General features: G+C 35.8%; 5 protein-coding genes across 17 annotated transcripts; 3 read left to right on the forward strand and 2 right to left on the reverse strand.

Annotated features, from left to right (window-relative positions):
- Positions 1–208: 208 nt before the first annotated feature.
- Nup133 (nuclear pore complex protein Nup133) lies at positions 209–5,138 on the forward strand. Of its 3 annotated transcripts, none has more exons than XM_003707740.3 (13): positions 209–664; positions 792–1,109; positions 1,188–1,479; positions 1,551–1,730; positions 1,818–1,974; positions 2,067–2,823; positions 2,883–3,026; positions 3,098–3,299; positions 3,360–3,519; positions 3,588–3,978; positions 4,048–4,270; positions 4,357–4,515; positions 4,716–5,138. In XM_003707740.3, the coding sequence occupies exons 1-12, from the start codon at positions 317–319 to the stop codon at positions 4,497–4,499; spliced, it is 3,315 nt and encodes a 1,104-aa protein (XP_003707788.1). In that variant the 5' UTR covers positions 209–316; the 3' UTR covers positions 4,500–4,515; positions 4,716–5,138. The 3 variants fall into 3 exon arrangements, with proteins under 3 accessions (XP_003707788.1, XP_012151293.1, XP_076393571.1); XM_012295903.2 differs by having other exon boundaries at positions 4,915–5,138; XM_076537456.1 differs by having other exon boundaries at positions 529–664; positions 800–1,109.
- LOC100883936 (uncharacterized) lies at positions 4,575–10,113 on the reverse strand. The gene is made up of 14 exons (XM_076537461.1): positions 10,020–10,113; positions 7,634–7,820; positions 7,282–7,544; positions 7,046–7,201; positions 6,823–6,972; positions 6,583–6,750; positions 6,339–6,517; positions 6,055–6,278; positions 5,842–5,984; positions 5,574–5,774; positions 5,373–5,498; positions 5,140–5,285; positions 4,875–5,076; positions 4,575–4,790 (listed from the first exon to the last, which is right to left on the reverse strand). Exons 2-14 carry the CDS (start codon positions 7,654–7,656, stop codon positions 4,648–4,650), a joined length of 2,124 nt encoding a protein of 707 aa, XP_076393576.1. The 5' UTR covers positions 7,657–7,820; positions 10,020–10,113; the 3' UTR covers positions 4,575–4,647.
- LOC100884048 (uncharacterized) lies at positions 7,474–15,680 on the forward strand. The gene is made up of 17 exons (XM_003707742.3): positions 7,474–7,604; positions 8,463–8,560; positions 8,670–8,721; positions 8,809–9,004; positions 9,088–9,253; positions 9,313–9,485; positions 10,004–10,162; positions 10,237–10,397; positions 10,484–10,830; positions 10,914–11,025; positions 11,140–11,269; positions 11,353–11,492; positions 11,570–11,767; positions 11,906–12,055; positions 12,136–12,290; positions 12,360–12,576; positions 12,655–15,680. Exons 3-17 carry the CDS (start codon positions 8,682–8,684, stop codon positions 12,801–12,803), a joined length of 2,493 nt encoding a protein of 830 aa, XP_003707790.2. The 5' UTR covers positions 7,474–7,604; positions 8,463–8,560; positions 8,670–8,681; the 3' UTR covers positions 12,804–15,680.
- Positions 12,907–14,892, reverse strand: LOC100878832 (RCC1-like G exchanging factor-like protein). Its single transcript, XM_003707698.3, has 8 exons — positions 14,757–14,892; positions 14,437–14,697; positions 14,066–14,354; positions 13,816–13,988; positions 13,548–13,709; positions 13,356–13,483; positions 13,165–13,296; positions 12,907–13,092 (listed from the first exon to the last, which is right to left on the reverse strand). Exons 1-8 carry the CDS (start codon positions 14,863–14,865, stop codon positions 13,015–13,017), a joined length of 1,332 nt encoding a protein of 443 aa, XP_003707746.1. The 5' UTR covers positions 14,866–14,892; the 3' UTR covers positions 12,907–13,014.
- Positions 15,542–19,979, forward strand: Rala (Ras-like protein A). 11 transcript variants are annotated; one of them, XR_013039982.1, is made up of 7 exons: positions 15,542–15,680; positions 16,292–16,410; positions 16,490–16,698; positions 16,763–16,937; positions 17,319–17,486; positions 17,619–17,671; positions 18,005–19,979. XR_013039982.1 is itself a non-coding variant. In XM_076537470.1 (6 exons), the coding sequence occupies exons 1-5, from the start codon at positions 15,992–15,994 to the stop codon at positions 17,484–17,486; spliced, it is 693 nt and encodes a 230-aa protein (XP_076393585.1). In that variant the 5' UTR covers positions 15,793–15,991; the 3' UTR covers positions 18,005–19,979. The 11 variants fall into 11 exon arrangements, 3 of the variants coding, with proteins under 3 accessions (XP_076393585.1, XP_076393588.1, XP_076393587.1); XR_013039983.1 differs by having other exon boundaries at positions 15,587–15,725; XR_013039980.1 differs by lacking the exon at positions 15,542–15,680 and adding an exon at positions 15,789–16,013 and having other exon boundaries at positions 17,622–17,671.
- The last annotated feature ends 84 nt before the right edge of the window (positions 19,980–20,063 follow it).

The following is a 20,063-nucleotide window of genomic DNA, read 5'->3' on the forward strand; positions in this document are numbered from 1 at the left end:
CCGATTTGAACCCTCGATGGAAACTTAGTCTATGATTTCAGTTTACAATTTATCAAATACACCCTGTGTTCTTTTTCAATTGAACCTTTTCACAATCTAAATTTTGCGCGTTTACAAGTTACACATTTTGTCGCTAGATGGAGCCGCTTTTACATTATATTTCGCTTCTTCTATGTTCATACAGAATTAAGTTGGCAACGAATCCCAGCACACAACAGCCCAAGGACCGAGTGCGGTTGGCACTACCTGTTAAGGTTAGTACGATTATTCCCTGCAAGATACTCGACGACTTCTTTTTACCGCCAAAACGGTCAAAATGGATCGCACCTTCAAGAAAAACAGTGCACGCTCCGATCAATCTATACAACTTCTTACAAAGACGAAGTATCACGCTGTACAAACTTTTCGCTCGTCGTTACCTGTTCTCGTTACGGAGGCTTTGACGTTTCTCGACGAGAATACCACCACCGTCAGCGTTAATCTTTCACCCGACGGTTGGGCTTGGTTAGTATCGGGACGCAGATTACTCGTATGGCGATGCAAGCCTAACGATCCCAAACAACGCACGACTTTCAACGCCCGATGTCGCGAATTGTCCTTGCCTCAAAGCGATTTGGCTCACAAAGCGGAATGTGTCGTTGTATGGCTACAACCGGGGCAACAGGTACGCTATGCTAATTTATTTATTTATTTCTATTCCGATAACTTACTATATATATATATATAAATAACCCGAAACCAAAAAAAAAAAAAAAAAAGAAAGAGAACAAAAATAACCTACAAATTATAAGCTACCCAGTTGCATGGCAGTCTCTCCGGAGGGTATTGTCCGCTATTGGCCGAGCGTCGCTCACGAAGGCTCTTCGGTCGAAACCAGTGCAGAGTTGGCGGGTCAAGAAGTTCATTGCCTGGCTCGCGTACCTGGCCACGGTTGTATCTTGGTCACCACCACCTGTACCGTAGCGTTGTTGCAACCACGCTTCGTCTCCGGCAAGCACGCCGTTAACTGCCACCTTCTCAGAACCAGTCAAGGATGGCTAGGCGGTATAGGACGCAGAATGACCTCTCTTATTTTCGGAGCTATACCTCAATCCCCTGTCACCGAAACGGTAATATATCACCGCTTCGATACTTAAACACCGACGCTAAAAAATATCCACCGACTAATCGAATAACCTTCTTCGCAGAAATTGATCAGGGTCGTTTGCGATGCTCTCCCCGACAACGCTTACAGGGTACTCGTTTTGGCCGGTTCCTCCTTGCAGTATTGGTCCTTTCCCTCTAACGAACAGGAAAAAATCGAATTCGACGAGGACATCGGACACCTCGTTTCGCAACTCTTTCAACGACGATCCAACGAGTACGATCCGCAAAATATGGAAACATGGTTGATCGATATGCAAACCTGCCAAGACGGAATCGTCTTTTTAATGGCAGCCCATTGTACTACCGGACCGCCTTTCGTTCATCTTGCTCTTGGTAATATTTTTCTTTTTTCTTTTTCATATTCTATAGCAACTAATTTATTTCTTCGACTTTCCAATTCATAGGCTCGATACAATTGTCCGGCACCACCTTGGCACGCGACTTCAAATGGTTCCTACCCCTCAAGGAAAATTCTCCCATTTTTTATCAATCCGACGTCGAATCCTTTTTAGTTACCTATCGTTTTATATTGTGCGGATGGGAAGCCATTGTATACAATCGGCGCGATGTCCTTGTTGTAAATTGTAAGTTTTCTTTCATTTTTTTTTTCTTTTTCTCTATATCCTATTTACACTTCGTAACGAAAGTAAACCCTTCTTTTTTTTTTTCAGATACGACCGACCATGAACAAGACAATATAGATTTAGGACGAGGCGACAGCATCCTCGGCGGTGCGTCGTTTTCCGGAACTCCGGTTTTGTTCACCAAAAATTTTGGATTGGTTTCCATCGTTCCCACCGATTTTATGTCTCAACGAGATTTCGATACGTTCGTCGTCCCTCGTTATTTACGCACGATTTCTTCCAACGATTTCTAACTTCAACAATTATTTTTTCTTTTTTTTCTCTGTTTTTTTTTAGGACTCACAACGACAATACGGAGCACGATCATCGTATCGATTTAACTGCGCAAAATTTTACCGCTCTCATTACCGACGAACGACTTCAAGACATGTATTACAGTTCCGATACGGCTACGCGATTACGCGCTGCCTTTCTTCTCGCTCTTCGTCGAGATAACCAACGATGCGAGGAAATTTTGTCTCAACTTTTTCCCTCGCAAGAAGAACCGGTCATGGATATCGATGCCACTCTCGATACTTTAGTTTTGAAAGTTGCCAAAGACTTGATAGACGATTATCCTGCCAATGATCCGCGTTGGGCCGATCGCAGAGATTTGTCGATTACCCTGAACGCGGTTGCTTCCATGCAGATACTCAATCAATTGGAAGGAAAACTCAAAGCGCTGGATTTCTTCGTACGCTTCTTGAAAGAACACCGTTTGTGGACAAGATTTTGCGCCGTTACCTACAGAGGAATCATTATGGCTACGCCTCACGTTCTCCAAGAGTACGCCGAAAAATTAGTCGCGGCGATTACCCTCTACAATCTACAAAACACCTATTCCGATATCGTCGATGCTGTCATCGAACAAACTTTAACCCCGGATTCCTTCGTGTCCGACCAATTAACCTCTCGCGATATATTTTATCGACAAGCCAGTACGGTACATCGTTTTCTTCCTACCTTGGTAAACAACGCCACGGAAATTACTCGATCCGAAAGACCGATTCAACAAGTAGCCCGTTACATCCTGCGAGTCAATGCTATATTATTGGTAAGTAGAACGAAATAAAATTATTCGTTTACGAATTATATCGCACCGTTGTTTCGCAGAGTATACTTCGCGAAGTCCTCGAATACCGTCGGCGTAACGCTAAACGATTTATACCTACCAGATGTTCCACCGGTATAACCGAGTATCTTCCGTGGACAGCGGCCGTTGGCAACCACGGATTAAGAACTTCTCTAACTACGATGGTCGGTACGATAATTCTTCTTCTTCTTCTTACTCCTCCCGCTAACTAATAACCGACCTATGCTTCTCGCAGTATAATTTAACGCTCAAACACGGTATCACCGGTACCAACGATTCCACCGTTAGAAACGAATTGTACGAGCAACTGGTCGGTTACATAGATTTCATATTGGATGGTCGAAAATCTCACATAGAAAGCGTCAGAGGAACCGAGAAGTTCGAGATACTTATCAAACAATACGAAACCGATCGAACCAATCTGATTCAACCTCTCGGTACGTATTTCTTCTTGAATCATTTTTTCTCCCGTTAATCGCATCTCTTACGATTTACAGTCAAGGAGGAACAATACGACAGCGCCGCGATGCTGGCTGAAAAGTATTGCGATTTCGCGTCTCTCGTACAAATTTGCGAATTAACCGATAATAAAAATCGTTTGGACGGATACATAGAAAAATTTGCTCTTCAAGATTTTGTCGGATTCTTGTTTTCATGGTGAGTTGCTTTCGACCCTTGCTATTATTCTATGCGATTTTTCACGCCTCTTATAAAATCGTTTAAAGGTACGTCAAAGATGGACGACAAGGCGAATTGGTAGAGAAATGTAGACGCGGCGGTACCCTAGAATTAGCCGAAAAATTAGCGGAACACCCTACTTTGTCCTGGGTACAATCCGCGTTAACCGACGATTTACGTTTCGCCGCTAATACGCTTCATTCTTTAGCGATACAGGAAAACGAATTAGTCGCTCGTAAAAAGTCTATGCTCTCTTTGGCGAAATTGGCTCTCTTGGCTTCGGACGATCCCGAGGAAGAACTAACGGATCGCATCAAAAGAATTAACAACGAATTAGCGCTTATAGCTCATCAAGAAGATTTACCCACGCGAGTGCTTACCACCTACGGTTACGACGTCGATAAACTACGAGTATTTACACCCACGGAATTAATTACGGTATTTTCTATTGTTTACCTCCTACTTTTATTTCAAGGACATCCTATATAAATCAGATATAATCGATAGTTGTACACGTCGGAGGATAACGTCGACGCGAACGAGTACGACTTTAAAAAAGCTCTCGATTTATTGGAATACGTGGAACAAGAGGAAGAAAAGATGTCTTTGAAATTACGAATTTGGGCTAGGGCAGCTAAACGGGATCGATGGGATATCGCTGGAAAGAATCCTGAACAGCAAGTGCAAGAAACGATTTTCTTCAAATTAATGGATCTCGCACGTTTTATGGGTAATTCCACGCGCGTATATTGTTCCTCGAATATAATTATTTATTTCACGTACGATCTCCTTATACGTACTACGTATCCGTTGTAGGCGGTAAAGTCAACGAATTTCTTCCTCCGGTCGACATGCTTTTGACGGAACCTGAATTGGGAAATCTCGCGGCATCCAGCAACTTTCAATTTCTCATCAAATTCGTCTACGAGTACGCGTACAGCAAATACTATTTCGACTGATCTCTCCGTACCCGTCGTAAGTAATAAAACTGTTTGTATTTTTTATACGATAAATAAATGTTTGTACGGTACAGGTGTGGTTTTATTAATTTTTTTTCTTTTCAATTCTTTTATTTCAACGAAAAAATCGCGTAATAATGTACAAAGTTTATATTAATATTACCAATATAAATAAAGTCAGAAAATTAAGTAACGCTAATTTATTTTTATTCGCAGAATTTTCGTGCCGTACAATTTCCTCTTTCGTTCTTACGATGAATCTTACTTGGTCCGGTGTTTTGCACTCTATTTCTACGATCGATGATCATTATTTTATTATTATCACATATATATGTTTCATTGCGTCTTGCGTTAAGAGATTAATCGTTTACATACCTGCACATTTGTACAAAGAAGTTACGTTTCGTATCTCTAGATATATATCCGGACAAGACGACGTTTCAACGCAGTTCAACTGATTCGTTAATTTAACTTCTTCGTAACCGGCTAATTCGACGCATCGAAATTTTTCTTCGTCGCCGGATCCGAATTGCGTCCACGAACAAGCGTTTACGCTACCGTAACCGAAACTGTGTATCTAAAAAAGATTAATATTACGATAACGATCGATTCGAACGAATTATAATTCTTTGATACCAACTGTCATCGATATTCTTCTCCTATCTTTTTTCCACTTCGAATTCATTTTGTACCTTATACATTCCGAAGGACTTATGTAATCTTCGAATTGCGAGGTAACATTCGTTCCGTTGTACGAAGACGACGAGGATCTCAATATCTTCGGAACTGAAACGATCGATGCTTCCGTTTATGATTTTTTTTTTTTTCCCCGAAACATATTAACTTACGTATACAATAATAACAGCAACGTACTTGTCGATATATATCGAATAACACTGTCGATGTTCGAATTATCTATCAAGCGATCCTCGTCGGATAGTATGAACGATTGAAATAAATCGGTATTAGATCGTGACGTGTAATATACGAAATTAACTTCTGCGAATCGTTCGATTGAAGTCGATTAATCGTACGGTATACGTAAAAATAACGGATCACTGTTTTTTTTTTTACCTGGATGATTATACTTTATTCGACGTAGAATCGTCGTTGCCGATACTTTCTCGTTATTCGACATAGAACCTAAAGGAGTTAACAGTAGAACTACTTGTCCAAGATTGCCGATAATCCCATGTTTTTCCTTGTTTTCCCAGGTTTTGTTCAAATGAGCGAATATCGTATTCAAAACTTTAACGTAGTTTAATTCGGTAGGCCCTGAAACGGACATTGCATTACGTTCGAATATTCGATAAAAATTGACGACGAACGTTGGGAAACTTACATGGAACGTTCGTAAAGTTCGTTAACGTTTCGAACGCTAACGACGGACTGTTCGTAACGTTCAACAACCATTCGCCCGTAGTACCGTGTATTATACCGATCTTTGATCCGTACGTCGATACGTCTAAATCTTGTATCAAAACTCTAAGAAAATGCCGTTTCGTTAAAACGGTAAAAGTATATTTGTAATAACGAGTAACTAATGGCAGCTTACGCTAATAGATCCGTTGTATATTCCATTGGCCACGAACCATCGAATACGACTAACGTTTCCACGCGAGAACGATTTATTTTTTGGCAAGGCAATTCCGGAAATAAATGACTCTCCGCGTAGGTATAAAATTTTTCGGTAGCGCATTCGACCAGCTTTTTCAGAGTTTCGGGTGAAATATATGCGATACTATTGCGATAAGCCAACATCTGCGCTATCGCGTAGGTCTAAGGAATAAAAATTATACAGTTTTAGACGATTTATACTCGATGCGCGTTTCAACGAACCTGTTCGTCCAAAATAGTTTTTGGCACCGAATATAAAAAGGCTCGCGATCGTTCGCAGGCTCTGATGTTCGCGTTAAAAGCGACGCCCTCGTACGAATAATACGTTTCTAAAATTTGACTCAGTCGAAGACTATAAAAATCTTCGATCCAAGTCTGCAAATTATTCGCGATAATCATACCTGAAATTGGACAGATACGAGAGAATATAAACGTTAAAAGTTAACTGTACGTTGTTGCTCTATACCATCGATGCCCCCTATTAGTTCGGCTCGAGTTGCATGGAAATTTTCCTGCGAATCTGCGAGATAAAAAATAGTCGGACATATTCTATTCTGCCAGAATCCTGTCGCGCCGAGGGTCATATTGAATCCTGTCAACGGGCCTTGATACACTACCATTTCTGCTAATTCACCTGATTCAACGATAATTGTCTACGTTATTATATTCGCGCTACACGATGCACGAACATTATCGTATCTTGTACCTGCGATCGTAGTTAACCATACATTGTCGACTTTACTGGACGATGCGATTAATGTTTCGTACCACATAGATGGTCCTTGGCTCATTTCGCTTCTTGGTACGATCAAATCGATTTCTTCTTCGTTATACCGTAAATTTGTGGAACTCCTTTCTAAAAAAACAGAAGCGATGTTCGTATACGATATTCCATTGTGTATAGATAATATTTTACGTTAATACCGTACCCGAAACAGATGTTTCTAAATTGCTGATCAATTGTTTCACAGCAACATTTTGGCGTTGAAGAGACGCAGCTATCGCTCCTATAATCGCTCCAGGCGCAATAGTTCCGTAGGATGTTAGAATTACTCCTTGCTGTATCGGACACTTCGCCACTCGACCTATTTGTAATAATTGTGACAATAATTTTTTACTTTCCATCGTACCGTTAACTAACCGTTCGTTTCATTTCAGACGCTACCTGTTTCGTTTCGAATTTCAACAGGACGAGTACACGTATTGTTTCCATCGATATCGTATCTCAGAATCGTATTCGAAATTGATCGATGCAGTATACAACGCTCTGTCTGTGAAAGTACGTGAACCGGTAACGTTTGTATATCGCTAGGAATAAGATCTTCTATCAATTTATGTTTAATACGCTGTGTTCCAGTTGCACCGAATGGAAGAATACCCTCTGAAGGATGCACGTTATTTTGATATTCGATGCCGTCGAACTTGAATCTATCGTTTAAAAGGAAAACAGTCGTTAGAAATCATTAGAGTATAAAATACCGATGAAACGTAAGTATATTCGCGTTACGTTTAATTACCTATGTAATATCGCGGATGACATTGTTCGCAAATTCGTTGTTCCGTACGAATGTCTTTCCAATTTTTGCACGATATCTGTTATTATACGTAAATTTAACGGAAGTTTAGGATTTAACGCACTTTCGGTTCTGTAACACTCCTTCAGTGATTCTGGTATACTCGTTTGTGAGCATATTAATCGAATTTCTGTCGCGATAAACAAATATTTCTATTAACGTTACAAGCGAGAATTAAACGTTTTCTTACTTTGCATATTTTATTATAACTTTTCGAGTACTTACCGAAACAAAGTATCGAAAATAAAACTATGTCGATCTTCATACTTGTGTCATTGAAAATCTGTTAAACAAACTCTAATGCTTACACCTCGTTTTCGGTATCTTCTCTATGATGATTCACGATTGTGTAAGAAAAAATTTAACACCTGATAAGATATTTCTGGATAAGGATATTACAACTTTTTTCTTTTTTTTTTCCGTAGGATTATCTTGAAAGTTAAACCTGAAACGGTATTCTTAATTGATCGTTTTTTCTTTCCAATTAGTAAAATTATATCGAGAGAACGTTGATTAATTTGTTACTCGTAAAGAAAAAATTAACGACGATACTGCGGAATAACGTTAATTCCCTTGTGTACGATAACGCGACAGTATTAATATCCGATAGATTCGATATACAGCGAAAAAAGTGATTCGATATACTTAAAAGTTTCAAAGTTTTTAACATGTTTCATGGATTTTCGGTATACTTCTTTCGATATCTGTAATCTGTAGTGGGGATATATTACTCACGATGTATCATATTATCTTATCTGTTCGGCAATGATAGGTTTCGCTGTATCTCCGGATAGGTGTGGTATTACACCTTGCTGGGCCGACTTGTAAGAGTATCGTTTATTCTTAAAAAGTGACTAAAATTCCATTCTGGTATGTATTTTTCGAGTTTTACGTATAATTCTGTTTCTTTACGATCGTTATATCGTAATATCATCGTATAATTTTCTATTACTTTTATTTCATCTTTAATAACTTTCAGTTTGTTTCAACGATGGCAAAACTTCTGTGCTTCTTTGCTCTCATCGTTTTAAGTAAGTATTTTCTTACGAAAACATATATCCCCTTACCGCGATTCACCGTAATTATATTAAAAACTTGGATTATTCGTTTCTCTTCAGCCGTGCATGGACAAGAGAACGCGCACAGAAATCTTTCGCCGTCTCTTCGAGAATGTTACGAGAACAAATATCTTTTAACGAGAGATAATAGATTACCGCATACTTTCGATACGTTCGTTTCGATACTTCGCAAAATCGAAAACACGGAAGGACTTAACATGGATTTAAGAAGTTTATCCGTTGCGCTTTTACATCGGTAAATTATTTATATTTTCAAAGAATAATTGTCCCGGAAAAAAATCTAAATTTCCTGTGACTTATAATATACGATTATAATAGATTCCGACAAGATGGAATTGCACCGAATCCTCGTGTAAATATTCAAGATGGTATAACACCTTACGCACCGATATCTTACCAATTTTTTCGTCACGCTCAAACTCTGCGTCTTATACCAGGGAACGCTATGTTATTTCCTAATAACAGTATCACGGATGTTGAAAGAGTACGTATAAAGTTATAATTGTATTCGTACTTGTAGTAATCGATTATATTCTATTACAGTGTACGTTACATTTCATGTTATCGAGTACTATCGATATTTTTGAAAGAGGAGACGAAGCAGAAGTTTGTAGAATCACGAATGCGAAAAGATCTGTAAGAGCTACGTCGATGGATAATAAAGCTGCGACTAAAAGCACTATCAACGATGTAGAAACATTGTCGTCCGAAGAAATGTAAGTTTCGAAACTGTACGTAATACAGAAATAATTTACTCCATAGTAAACAAGGTAAATACAATGTATTCTCTCCGTAAATGTTAAAATTTCATCCCCCCTCGAAATCAGTCGAAAATGAAACACGATCAATCGCCGAAACGACGAGGACCGAACATCGGTGAGACACATACTAATGCAAGCAAAAGAAAAGATTGCAACTTTCTTATTTCTTACTATTTTTTCATGAAACTTTTACCGTCGTATTTGCCTCGTTTCGAGACGAATACGATAATCGAAGTTTCGTTCGCGAAAAATCAAAAATAAAGAATTTTGATTTTTGAATTTAAAAGACAGAACACGCGCGAGTCTTTCACGTTTGCCAAACCTCAGTCCCTCTTTGTCTTTTGTGTTGCTGTCTTTTTCTATGTTTGGCTCGCTACAAAGAATGTAGTACCTATTCCATAAATGTTAAAATCGAGACCCGAAGTTTTAACATTTACGGAGAAAATACTGTATTATAAATTATTTTTATGCAGAAAAACCATGACTCACCGTAAAGATAAAGATGCTCGGGTGACCGTCGATCCAAATTCCTATTATCCAGAATTGCCACCTAATCATCCGGATATTGCACGACTGAGTAGTTTACCGCCGCTTAGCAAATGTCCTGTAGAAAATGGAGTCGTGAAAACTCGGTAAGTCATCGATACGCTGCGAAAGAGCGTACGTTTAAATCGAATTCGTTATTTAACGTTAATTCAAATTTTAGATGGGGTACGGTTTCTCTTGGTTCGGTACTCGCCGGTATAGCTGCAGCTACGCAACCCGAAATAACCACTCTCAGAGATTTACAACCGACTACGTTGCAAAAAAACAATACGAACATATCGGGATTGACTTTGGATAACAAATGGATTGCCACTTTAGCTGGTAATATAAATATCTTGAAACATACGCGCAAATGCGTATATAGATAATTAATTACTTCAAAATCTATAAACGTTTATTATAAACAGGAGATTTGGCGGAGGTAGCTTTAAGACAAGGCCCTACTCAAGATTCGACGGATAAATTGAGTATCGGAGCAACCGGTAACTGGAATTCTACCGCTTTGCCGCGTTGGTATTTTTTGACGACCAACGAAAAGACTGAAATGACCACGGCAGAAATCAGAGGAGATTTGGATGGCTTGATCTTGGCTCGTGAAATTAGTAAATGGTATTCTAGAATACCTAGTTTGAGACTTTCGCAAATATTCGATATGTATTACAGCCCGTTGGGCTTCTTTGATTCTTCCGTTAGAGCATGCGACCGAAGAACATTATTCACGTCCGTTGCACCGAACGAAACGATGGTTGCGCAGGTAAAATAATAGTTTTAAAATATATTTTCTTCGTTTCTGAAACAAGCGATTTCCTTATGTTGCATTTTTCTTATTCCGTGTAGACGTACAGTGCAGCTTTATTGTTAGATTCTTCCATAGCACAAGCTACGATAGATAATACGAAAATAGAGAAACTTTCGGTACAAGCTGTGAACGAGCTGGCAAGATACGTACGTAAGTGTTACCTTATAATTTTAGTATTTCGATACTCGACTACGTATACGTTGTGACTGCTTAATCCAATGAAACGAAAGAATTATATTTAATTTGTTCATTTCGATTTCGTAGCTTTGTCGATGAATAACGATCCATCGTGTAAGACGACGAACACGTTATTTGATCTGAATCAAATATCCGTTGATTTGACAATCATTCTGGATACAAATTGGAATTTTTCCGAAATAAAACCTATTCTTGCGTAAGTTTTAAAAAATTATAGATTCGCGCAAATGTATATAGTGTTGATTGTTAATGTATATTTTTTTTTTTTTTTTTTTGTAGAACCTTATTAGAAAGCTTGGAAATCAATCAGTTCAATTCTAATTTCACTTTAATAAATGGACAGGACGGAACTCCGATGATTAATAGTACCTATAACATTTTAGATTTTCACGGTTATAATTCGTCGCATTATCAAAACAGTACGTAATATAATAGCGGATAGTAAGCGAATAAGTCGCTAGATAATCGTTTACGGTCCACAATTTTTTTTTTTTAGTTACTCATGGTATTAATTTACCGAAATCACTGGATAAATTAAATTGGTACTTGAAAAATAAACTGGACGATGAACGCAAACACGACGGTGGTGCAAGATCTAACGTTGTCTTGATCATTCCACATGCTTCATATATTTCCATAAACGACAAGGAATACTGTTTACAAACTATTTCACGAATGCGAGAACAAATTCCGGGTAATGATGTATACGATCTTATTATAAAACATCGACATATACCTTTAACTAAATTCTGATGTTACGATAAATTTTACGGTTCGGTAAATGGTCGTGCAATTTATCACCAATGTAATCTTTTTTTTTCTTCTTTAATAGATACGGTATTACTTATTGCAACGTATGGCTCGAAAGATACCTGGTCTAATTTGGTGAAAAATTCCGCGACAGACTTATTTTCTATTAGCATCGGAGATACGCGAGAAGCCTTAGAACCGATAACGAGTATCGTTGAAAGAATAAAACAAGGTAAAAGACGCAAACACGATTAATTTGTAATATTAGACGATGTAACGTTAAAAAAATGTACTAATCGTAATGTGTAACAGTTCCGAAGCGCTTGATCAATACGCAATGTGGATCGAACTATACCGTGGTTGGAACTTCGAATTCGTACAGTGATTATATAGTACCGTATGGAATTAATTTCTACAAATTACATCCCAATTACTTTTTCAACGGTGATAACTCTGCAACGATAAAGGTAAAAAATCTCAAAAAAATATCGTTACGTAAAGAAAGATTTTTGAACCGTTCGAAATCGTATTTCCAGATTCAAGGAAGTAGTTCCGACAGTTTAACCGTATGTTCCTCGCGGGAGCCGTTACGCGCTAATAATACAACGGAAACAACTAAATCGTGTGCATCGATAACCAACAATGTACATAGTATTAAAGTATCTTGCGCCGATGCTGCTTTCGTTCATGCGTGTCCACCGCTTTATATATCGATAGCTTCCAACTCTTCGAGTAGTTCGTATCAATGCACAGGTAAGTATTACATGAATGCAAATAAGAGTCGTATAATAAAAACTTGCAATAACGATATAAATTTTTCGTTTGTTTTAGATCGTAAATTTTGCAGATTTCCCAATTCGATAAAATACACGATATCTTACGAAAATTTAATATGTACTAGCGGTGGAACTAGTATTACGTTCAATTCGTTTATTTTAATCGTATTTTTAGCTTTTTATAGTATCCAAATTCGTAGTTAAAAACTTTATACATCGGATACGTCCATTTTCGTTCGACATTTCATTTTACGAGAACACGTTATTCATCGATCAAACTTCGCGTAATGCATAACGACATAAAGGATAGATTATCTACATGTATTATATTTTTATGACAATTCGAAGCAACAATTTATACATACTTTTTGTAAATAATATATTAACATATATTATATGAAAAATATATTATGTCTCAAACAAAAGGTTTACAGAGTGTAACTGTATGATCTACTCCGCAAGCTACTTTCCTTACCTGAGCTCCTACATTTACCTGTAATATACACTTCGTTATTTATAATTACATCGGTTTCAACGATAAACGATCGATAGTAAATCTAATTACCTTTAATGGGAAATATTGGTCTTTCGTATGTCCTAATCCTAAGGATCCAAATTTGTTGCAACCCCACATGTACAAGTCACCGAGATTATTTAAAGCCGCAAGATGACTTGTACCGCAAAATATTTTCATTACCTGCGAAAGAATATATACGATACTTCTTGTTGCCTCGTTAAATTTAGAGTTTTACTTACTTTCGCATCCTTCACGTATGCGTTTCTACCAAACAGCACGGATGGAATTAAAGTTGGTTGCATAATTCTTTTGACTTCAGGTCCAAGACCAAGAATACCGTATCCCCATACGTAAACATCACCCGCACCTGTTATATACTTCGTTTATACTTGTTACGAAGTTAATAGTAAAATTATTACGCGAATACTTACTATTTAAAACCATACAGAAACAACCACCGCTCGCGATGTCTTTAACGTGACCCACGTCCTCTAAAGCGGTCAACTCGGTAGCTATATTCACTTGTTGATTTTCACCGTGGGTAAATAGTTGTCCGTATTCGGAGTTACCCCAACCAAATACTTTTCCTTTATCTATAATCACAAATTCTGTGTGATTATATAATATAGAATTTATCGTGATACCGTATAATAGAATATGCAGTTTATTATGATATTAATACATGAATATTGCAGATACCGCTGAGTGCTAATACACAATCTGCGATGCAAGCAACTTTTATGATATGCTGTCCAGCTAAATCTCCTTTAACTAAACTTGGTCTATATTCGTTTCGATAATGCGCTAATCCAGTTTGTCCGTCTGCACCCCAACCAAAAGTGTACACCTCACCAGATTCTGTCAAGAGTATGCTATCGTATAAGAAATAAGGGATGATATATGTATGTAATGTAATTTGTTATTTATTATATATCGCAAAATTTTGTACCTATGATCTTGCCCGGCTGTTACAGCCTTGATCTTTTTTCCTTTAATATCGGATATATGATGAACTACTTTACTTTTCTTGTAATTTTCGTCTAATATTATAGGACGACCGCATTGTCCATACGAATTATTTCCTAATGTAAATAAACCTTCGCTCGTCAATATCAACAAATGTGCTCTACCAGCTGCCATATCGGTAATTTTGGTGGAAGAATCTTTAAGGGGTAAATCGATAGGTCTTGGTTCGGTTATCAAATCATCCAGGAACTTCTTATCGCTCTCGTCAAAACCTGTTCATAAAATATACATACAAAATCTTTATATAATTTTTAGTGTAGAAAATGTATAAACAAACTGATATTTCTTTTTTACCAAGCTGCGAGTCTGTATTTATTCCACTTCCGTATAAAATATTCTTATCTTTAGATCTTACGGCGAAAGCAGTAAAACCGTAACCGCAACATATATTGGTTACATCTTGTTTCTCCGCAAAACTTAATCGTCTTGGCTTCGCGATATAAGAAATGCCTTTTTCGTACGACATTGATTTTACTGTTCCAAGAGCACCGTGTTCTGCCATACCCCAAACGTATACTCTGTGATCTCTTTCGTTGCTTATCGGATACTGAAAGACTAATAAAATATTGTCGGTATAGTACACTTTTTGTATATAGTTGTTTCAAATCTTTTACCTGGCATATTTTTTAAAGGTTGCTTCTTGTTTTCGGATTTATTTAATCGTACGACTTTATTTCGTTTTCGTACATTATTTTTCAAACACTCCTTTATCGTATTCAGCATGGTTAATCTTTTAAAATACTCGGTGAATTTATTTTCGATGTTGAAAATTCAAATTTTTAACGTAACATCTACGTAATAACGAAATCATTAATTAGATTGATAAAACAGACTTAACTTTAATCAAAATTCGAATACGTATATATAAATACGCGGTATGAAACTCGTCAGCCGCATTTCTCTCGTTGTTTTTAACTCTGTTTTTCCGTTGTTTTTGTACTTTGTTCAACGAGAAATTGTATCAACGTGTATTTATTCCTCGATTCGTTTTCAGTCTTTCAGAGCATGTCAACTTTACTTTGAAAACAGTACCATTTAATATCGCCTAGCGATGAGCGACGCGGTTGATAAAATAACAAAATAATAAAATATTCTACGATTTCGACGGTATTATAATAATTCTGATAAAAGTGTTCGGAAACGGAAATAAAAAAAAAAAGAATTGTAAACTCTGTTACAGTCTATTAATCATAGTCTATGACTAATACACACGAATAGTCGACTAATAATCCAGAGTACAGTCATTTAGCGGCAGAAAACGTGAACAAACGAGACTTCTAGGATTCGAAATCTCAGAAATCCAGAAAACGTTTATCGAATTACCAATCGTGTAAAAAGAGGCAATGATTTCGTTATATCGTGTAGTACCAATGAATTCTGACAATAACACCGGTATAACAGTACAAAAAGTCGCCGGTAGAGTGCAGAAATACCTCGGTTAATTATCAGTACTATCACTCGCGATACAGTAAACGAAGCGGGACAGCTGAGACTTAGAAAAAGAGGAAAAAGTTACTTTATATACGCGTCCTTAAAAGGTATTTAGAGAAGCTAAATTTGTCAACGCTGCAGGCAAAAACTATGTACGTTCGAATCCAATGAATGAAATTTTTAAGTCTTAGAATCGAATTAGACGTTCCTTGACATTGGGCGTGTGGCACCGCCTTTTTCGTTATTCATTCTCGTATATTTAGATGTATTTCATTTCGTTTTACCTTTTTTTTTTTTTCTACACAAAGTTAAGGATAACTGTAAAAATATTATTTGAATTTTCCAATGGAAGACGAATAGTTCTATACGATTTGTTTCGACGTTCCTTGTGTCATGCTCAACGGAGCATCGAATAAACATGATGGAAAAATTAAATGCCAGTCTGTATATCGAAATAGTTCATATAGCTTTGTTTTAACCTGTATTTCTTTCGTTTGCAGAAAGATATTGAATGACAGTATAAGTAGACGTATAAATATACAATTCTGTGCCTGTGTTTAGATTTCTCGTACTAACAATAGAAGTTTCACATCCTGTCTCTGACAAGTATAATTGCCTTTAATGATATTTATATTTGGTAACTTTCTAATGCAGTAGATATATTGTAATGTTTATACGGTACACATAGCTGTATGTTCTTCGTATGTTACTGTTTCAGAAAAATATAGCAAAATGTCCAAAAAACCAGGTACAACTCCGGCAATGCATAAGGTTATAATGGTTGGTAGCGGAGGTGTTGGGAAGTCTGCCCTTACGTTACAATTTATGTATGACGAGGTATATAAAGTATGAAGAGAATATGTTGAGAATATATATAACGAATATATAAACGTATATTTCTTTTTATTTCGATTAGTTTGTCGAGGATTACGAGCCTACAAAAGCGGATTCTTATAGAAAAAAAGTTGTGTTAGACGGAGAGGAAGTACAAATTGATATTCTTGATACTGCAGGTCAAGAAGATTACGCCGCGATTAGAGATAATTATTTTCGAAGCGGAGAAGGATTTCTTTGCGTCTTTTCCATAACGGAAGACGACAGTTTTCAGGCTACTCAAGAATTTAGGTACGCGATAATTTGTGTACTCGAAATAACTCAATGTTTAATTTTTCTTAATTTTCGTGTTCAGAGAACAGATTCTCAGGGTAAAGAACGACGAAAACATTCCATTTCTATTAGTGGGAAATAAAAGCGATTTACAAGAAAAGAGAAAAGTTAGTTTGGCGGAAGCTCAAGCAAGGTCGCAACAGTGGGGCGTACCTTATGTAGAAACGAGTGCAAAAACTAAAGAGAACGTTGATAAGGTAAGTTTATACAGCCGATTTGCAGTTGGTAATATCGAGATAGATGTATTGCTGAAAGTTCGCGTTACCAATGATGTTCGGTTAATAACGGTAATATTCATACGTTTATGGTTGTATATAAGAAATGCACATGCAGTATTTCAATTTTGTCATAGCCTTTAGAATACAGAAATTGCATGAGATATATATTTATTTAGCTTAATTTGCAAATTCTATCTATGTCCTATAAGTTTCTTTGCTACATGTGCATTGTATAGCTTTTGCGCGCACAATTCTTTGCAATGTACGTGTGTTTATATAAGCACATCATAAATATATATATATATGTATTGCATTAATTTTTTTTTTTTTTTTTTTTTTTTAAATTTTAAATTTATAAAGCACTTTTTCGAGCCTCGAGGCTTTGAGATGGCATCGATTGCACATTTTCAGGTATTTTTCGACTTGATGCGTGAAATAAGGTCGCGCAAGATCGAGGACAAGTCAGCAAGCAACGGTCGTGGAAAGGACCGTGCTAACAAGAAGAAAAAGAAGTGCATTTTTCTATAGGTTTGCAGTTTTTTAAAGCGTTGTTAATTTTTTCATAATATAAAGTTGTGCAATAATTAGAAATATTATAAATTGTAATTTTTTCACTTATTTTCTTAAATTTAAATAAGTATGTGTATGTGCAATTATCAGCAGGTAACAATTACGCCAGATGTAACAACCTTCTACGAGAGTGTCTCTCACAGGCACGTAAAAAGAAAACGTTTTACATATATTTTGCTTGATTCTTGCTTATGCCTGAAATACTGCATACGCATGTATAACTGTAACATTCGATATTGCAATTTATAAAAACGTAAGATAATTTGTTTGTTCGATGTTTGAGAAATCAATGTTTGGGAATTTTCATACAAACTAGTACATATATAACTTGTTGCGATGCATGTATATTTTTCGATGTAACAGCTACAAATAAACTTGTTGTGTATATTTAACGCGTTAACGTTGAAAAAAAAATAGACAAACGTAAAATTTCCGTATTTATTCGGTATAATAAAATTTCTTTTGTTACATTTCAGGTATTTTTCGATTTAATGAGCGCGATAGCTGCACGGAAAGCACAGGAAAATCAGGGCGATGGAAACGAACGTAAGAAGAAAAGAAATTGTTGCATTTTGCTCTAACAATTATAAAACGACACGTATAACTTTCATAATGGAATATTCAACTTCTAATTGCAAAACCTGAGTAAGGAAAGTGTATTTATATACATATACATAGTGTTATCGTATACACACATGTTACATACATATAGTAAAGTTTTCTGACACTTTACAGTGAATTGACATTAAACGTATTTGAAATATTTATATCGAAAACATACATTTTACAAATCGTTCGTAACGATTGTTACGTTAGGAGTTATAAAATTCATGTTCCTTCTCGATAACATTGCTGATTGATTAATTTATAATGCACGAGTGCATACGTATAATCATAATTCGTATGCATTAGTAATAATTTGCATCATAAAGTATCGAAGCTTTCAACAAAGCACAAAATCACTTTATATATTAGCGTAGGTATTTTTTTAATTATTCTTAGAGTGCTGAAACATGTACATAAATCGGATATTCAAATATTGTAAATGAAAAATGAGAGAGGATAAAGAATTTTTATATGTATATATACATATAAAATATGTACATGTATATATACATTATACACAACTTTGTGATTATTTAATGACAGCGAGCAAAAGAGTCGCTAATATTTATTATAGAAATACTGTAATTGATTTTGTTTACAAATAAAAATAACATATCTTTATTCGTGTAGTCTTGTATATTTTTTGAAAACCTTGAATGATTTCAGCACTCTTGTTTTAGTATCTGTTAATAATATTTGTTTAAACTATTATTTCTTAGAAGTCATAACACTGTAAAGTAACGAAGACGCGTGACGATTAAACTTTAATTTGCTTGTTATTCGTGGTATTCTATGTAATAAGTTTACTATCCGATACAGTTTGTCGCTTCGTTAATAAGCTGGTTTTGTAATCGGATTATGTATGTACAATTAATTTAATTGTATTTACATGTACCACTTTAATATGTGGTAAAAATTTTACCTGACTTCAAATATTTGCATCCGAGTCTAGAGTATTGTGTACCTTTTCGATCGATTCGTTTTTTATATATTTCTATAAAGACCAGTAAATGTATATATCTGTAAGTTCGGTCCATTACACAAGAGTATATATTTAATAAAATAACAAATCAAGAATCCCGTTATACGAGAAATATCGCATCTATAAATCGATAATAGAATTTGACTGACTGAACACACGGTTAATATACTTATCTTAAAAGACTTGAACCTCTGTGAGGTGCATTTATTTATGCAGAAATAAAATAAGAGAATCTTGATATTATATTTACAATTTTATAATTATATATACATATATATGTATTATTAAGAATTGAAATTTTACGAAAGGATTATGATTTGAAATATATTTGTTAGTAACAACTACTTAGAAAATAAGTCGTATTCTTTGCGTATTTCAGTTTTGATATTTTTGTACCGTTGAAATTAATTGTGCCTTTTAAGTGTTCATCGTTAACGAAGGGAAATTATCGATACGATACGATTCTTTCAAAGACCTTTATCGGGCAATATAGATTTAAACATATATATTTCATTCTATCATTATACGTCGTATAATATTTACGCGTGTTAAAGCCTATTTTGCTCTGTCAGTAGGTAGATCATCCTGAACGAAATTTTTGCATCATCGTTTGTTCGTTCGTATACATGCCCATAATCTTTTTTAATAGAACATTCTGTACAACTTGGAATATATGTATATTGATTTATGTTATATATTTTTAAACTATGAAAATGTATTATTAATCGATAAATTAGTTATGTATGGAACTTTTATGATTGTATCGATACAATATTATTTATATGTTATTTCACCTGCACAAAAATGTATAAGTGTAACAAAATTAATGCTTGCAATAAAACGAAGCAAAAGGTGATCCTAAATATCCTACTCTTTAACGTTATCATTAGATGGCAAGATTCTTATATAAGTTATATACGGATTATAAATAACGAAGGATAAAATTT

Source organism: Megachile rotundata, chromosome 11, assembly GCF_050947335.1.
Source record: "Megachile rotundata isolate GNS110a chromosome 11, iyMegRotu1, whole genome shotgun sequence".
NCBI lineage: Eukaryota > Metazoa > Arthropoda > Insecta > Hymenoptera > Megachilidae > Megachile > Megachile rotundata.

Excerpts from the sequence above, each read along its gene's own strand:
- LOC100878832 (XM_003707698.3), bottom strand. The coding sequence starts at position 14,865 with ATGCTGAATACGATAAAGGAGTGTTTGAAAAATAATGTACGAAAACGA. Across the intron at positions 13,710-13,815 it reads TTGTGTATTAGCACTCAGCG|ATAAAGGAAAAGTATTTGGT; the intron begins GTATCTGCAATA and ends TTGTGATTATAG. Across the intron at positions 13,093-13,164 it reads ACCAATATTTCCCATTAAAG|GTAAATGTAGGAGCTCAGGT; the intron begins GTAATTAGATTT and ends TGTATATTACAG.
- LOC100884048 (XM_003707742.3), top strand. The coding sequence starts at position 8,682 with ATGGCAAAACTTCTGTGCTTCTTTGCTCTCATCGTTTTAA. Across the intron at positions 8,722-8,808 it reads CTTTGCTCTCATCGTTTTAA|CCGTGCATGGACAAGAGAAC; the intron begins GTAAGTATTTTC and ends GTTTCTCTTCAG. Across the intron at positions 10,398-10,483 it reads ATGGATTGCCACTTTAGCTG|GAGATTTGGCGGAGGTAGCT; the intron begins GTAATATAAATA and ends TATTATAAACAG.
- Nup133 (XM_003707740.3), top strand. The coding sequence starts at position 317 with ATGGATCGCACCTTCAAGAAAAACAGTGCACGCTCCGATCAATCTATA. Across the intron at positions 1,975-2,066 it reads TCTCAACGAGATTTCGATAC|GACTCACAACGACAATACGG; the intron begins GTTCGTCGTCCC and ends GTTTTTTTTTAG. Across the intron at positions 3,027-3,097 it reads GAACTTCTCTAACTACGATG|TATAATTTAACGCTCAAACA; the intron begins GTCGGTACGATA and ends TGCTTCTCGCAG.
- LOC100883936 (XM_076537461.1), bottom strand. The coding sequence starts at position 7,656 with ATGTCATCCGCGATATTACATAG. Across the intron at positions 6,279-6,338 it reads AAACTATTTTGGACGAACAG|ACCTACGCGATAGCGCAGAT; the intron begins GTTCGTTGAAAC and ends TTTATTCCTTAG. Across the intron at positions 5,985-6,054 it reads TATACAACGGATCTATTAGC|AGTTTTGATACAAGATTTAG; the intron begins GTAAGCTGCCAT and ends GCATTTTCTTAG.
- Rala (XM_076537470.1), top strand. The coding sequence starts at position 15,992 with ATGATGGAAAAATTAAATGCCA. Across the intron at positions 16,014-16,291 it reads GATGGAAAAATTAAATGCCA|AAAAATATAGCAAAATGTCC; the intron begins GTCTGTATATCG and ends TTACTGTTTCAG. Across the intron at positions 16,938-17,318 it reads CTAAAGAGAACGTTGATAAG|CACTTTTTCGAGCCTCGAGG; the intron begins GTAAGTTTATAC and ends AAATTTATAAAG.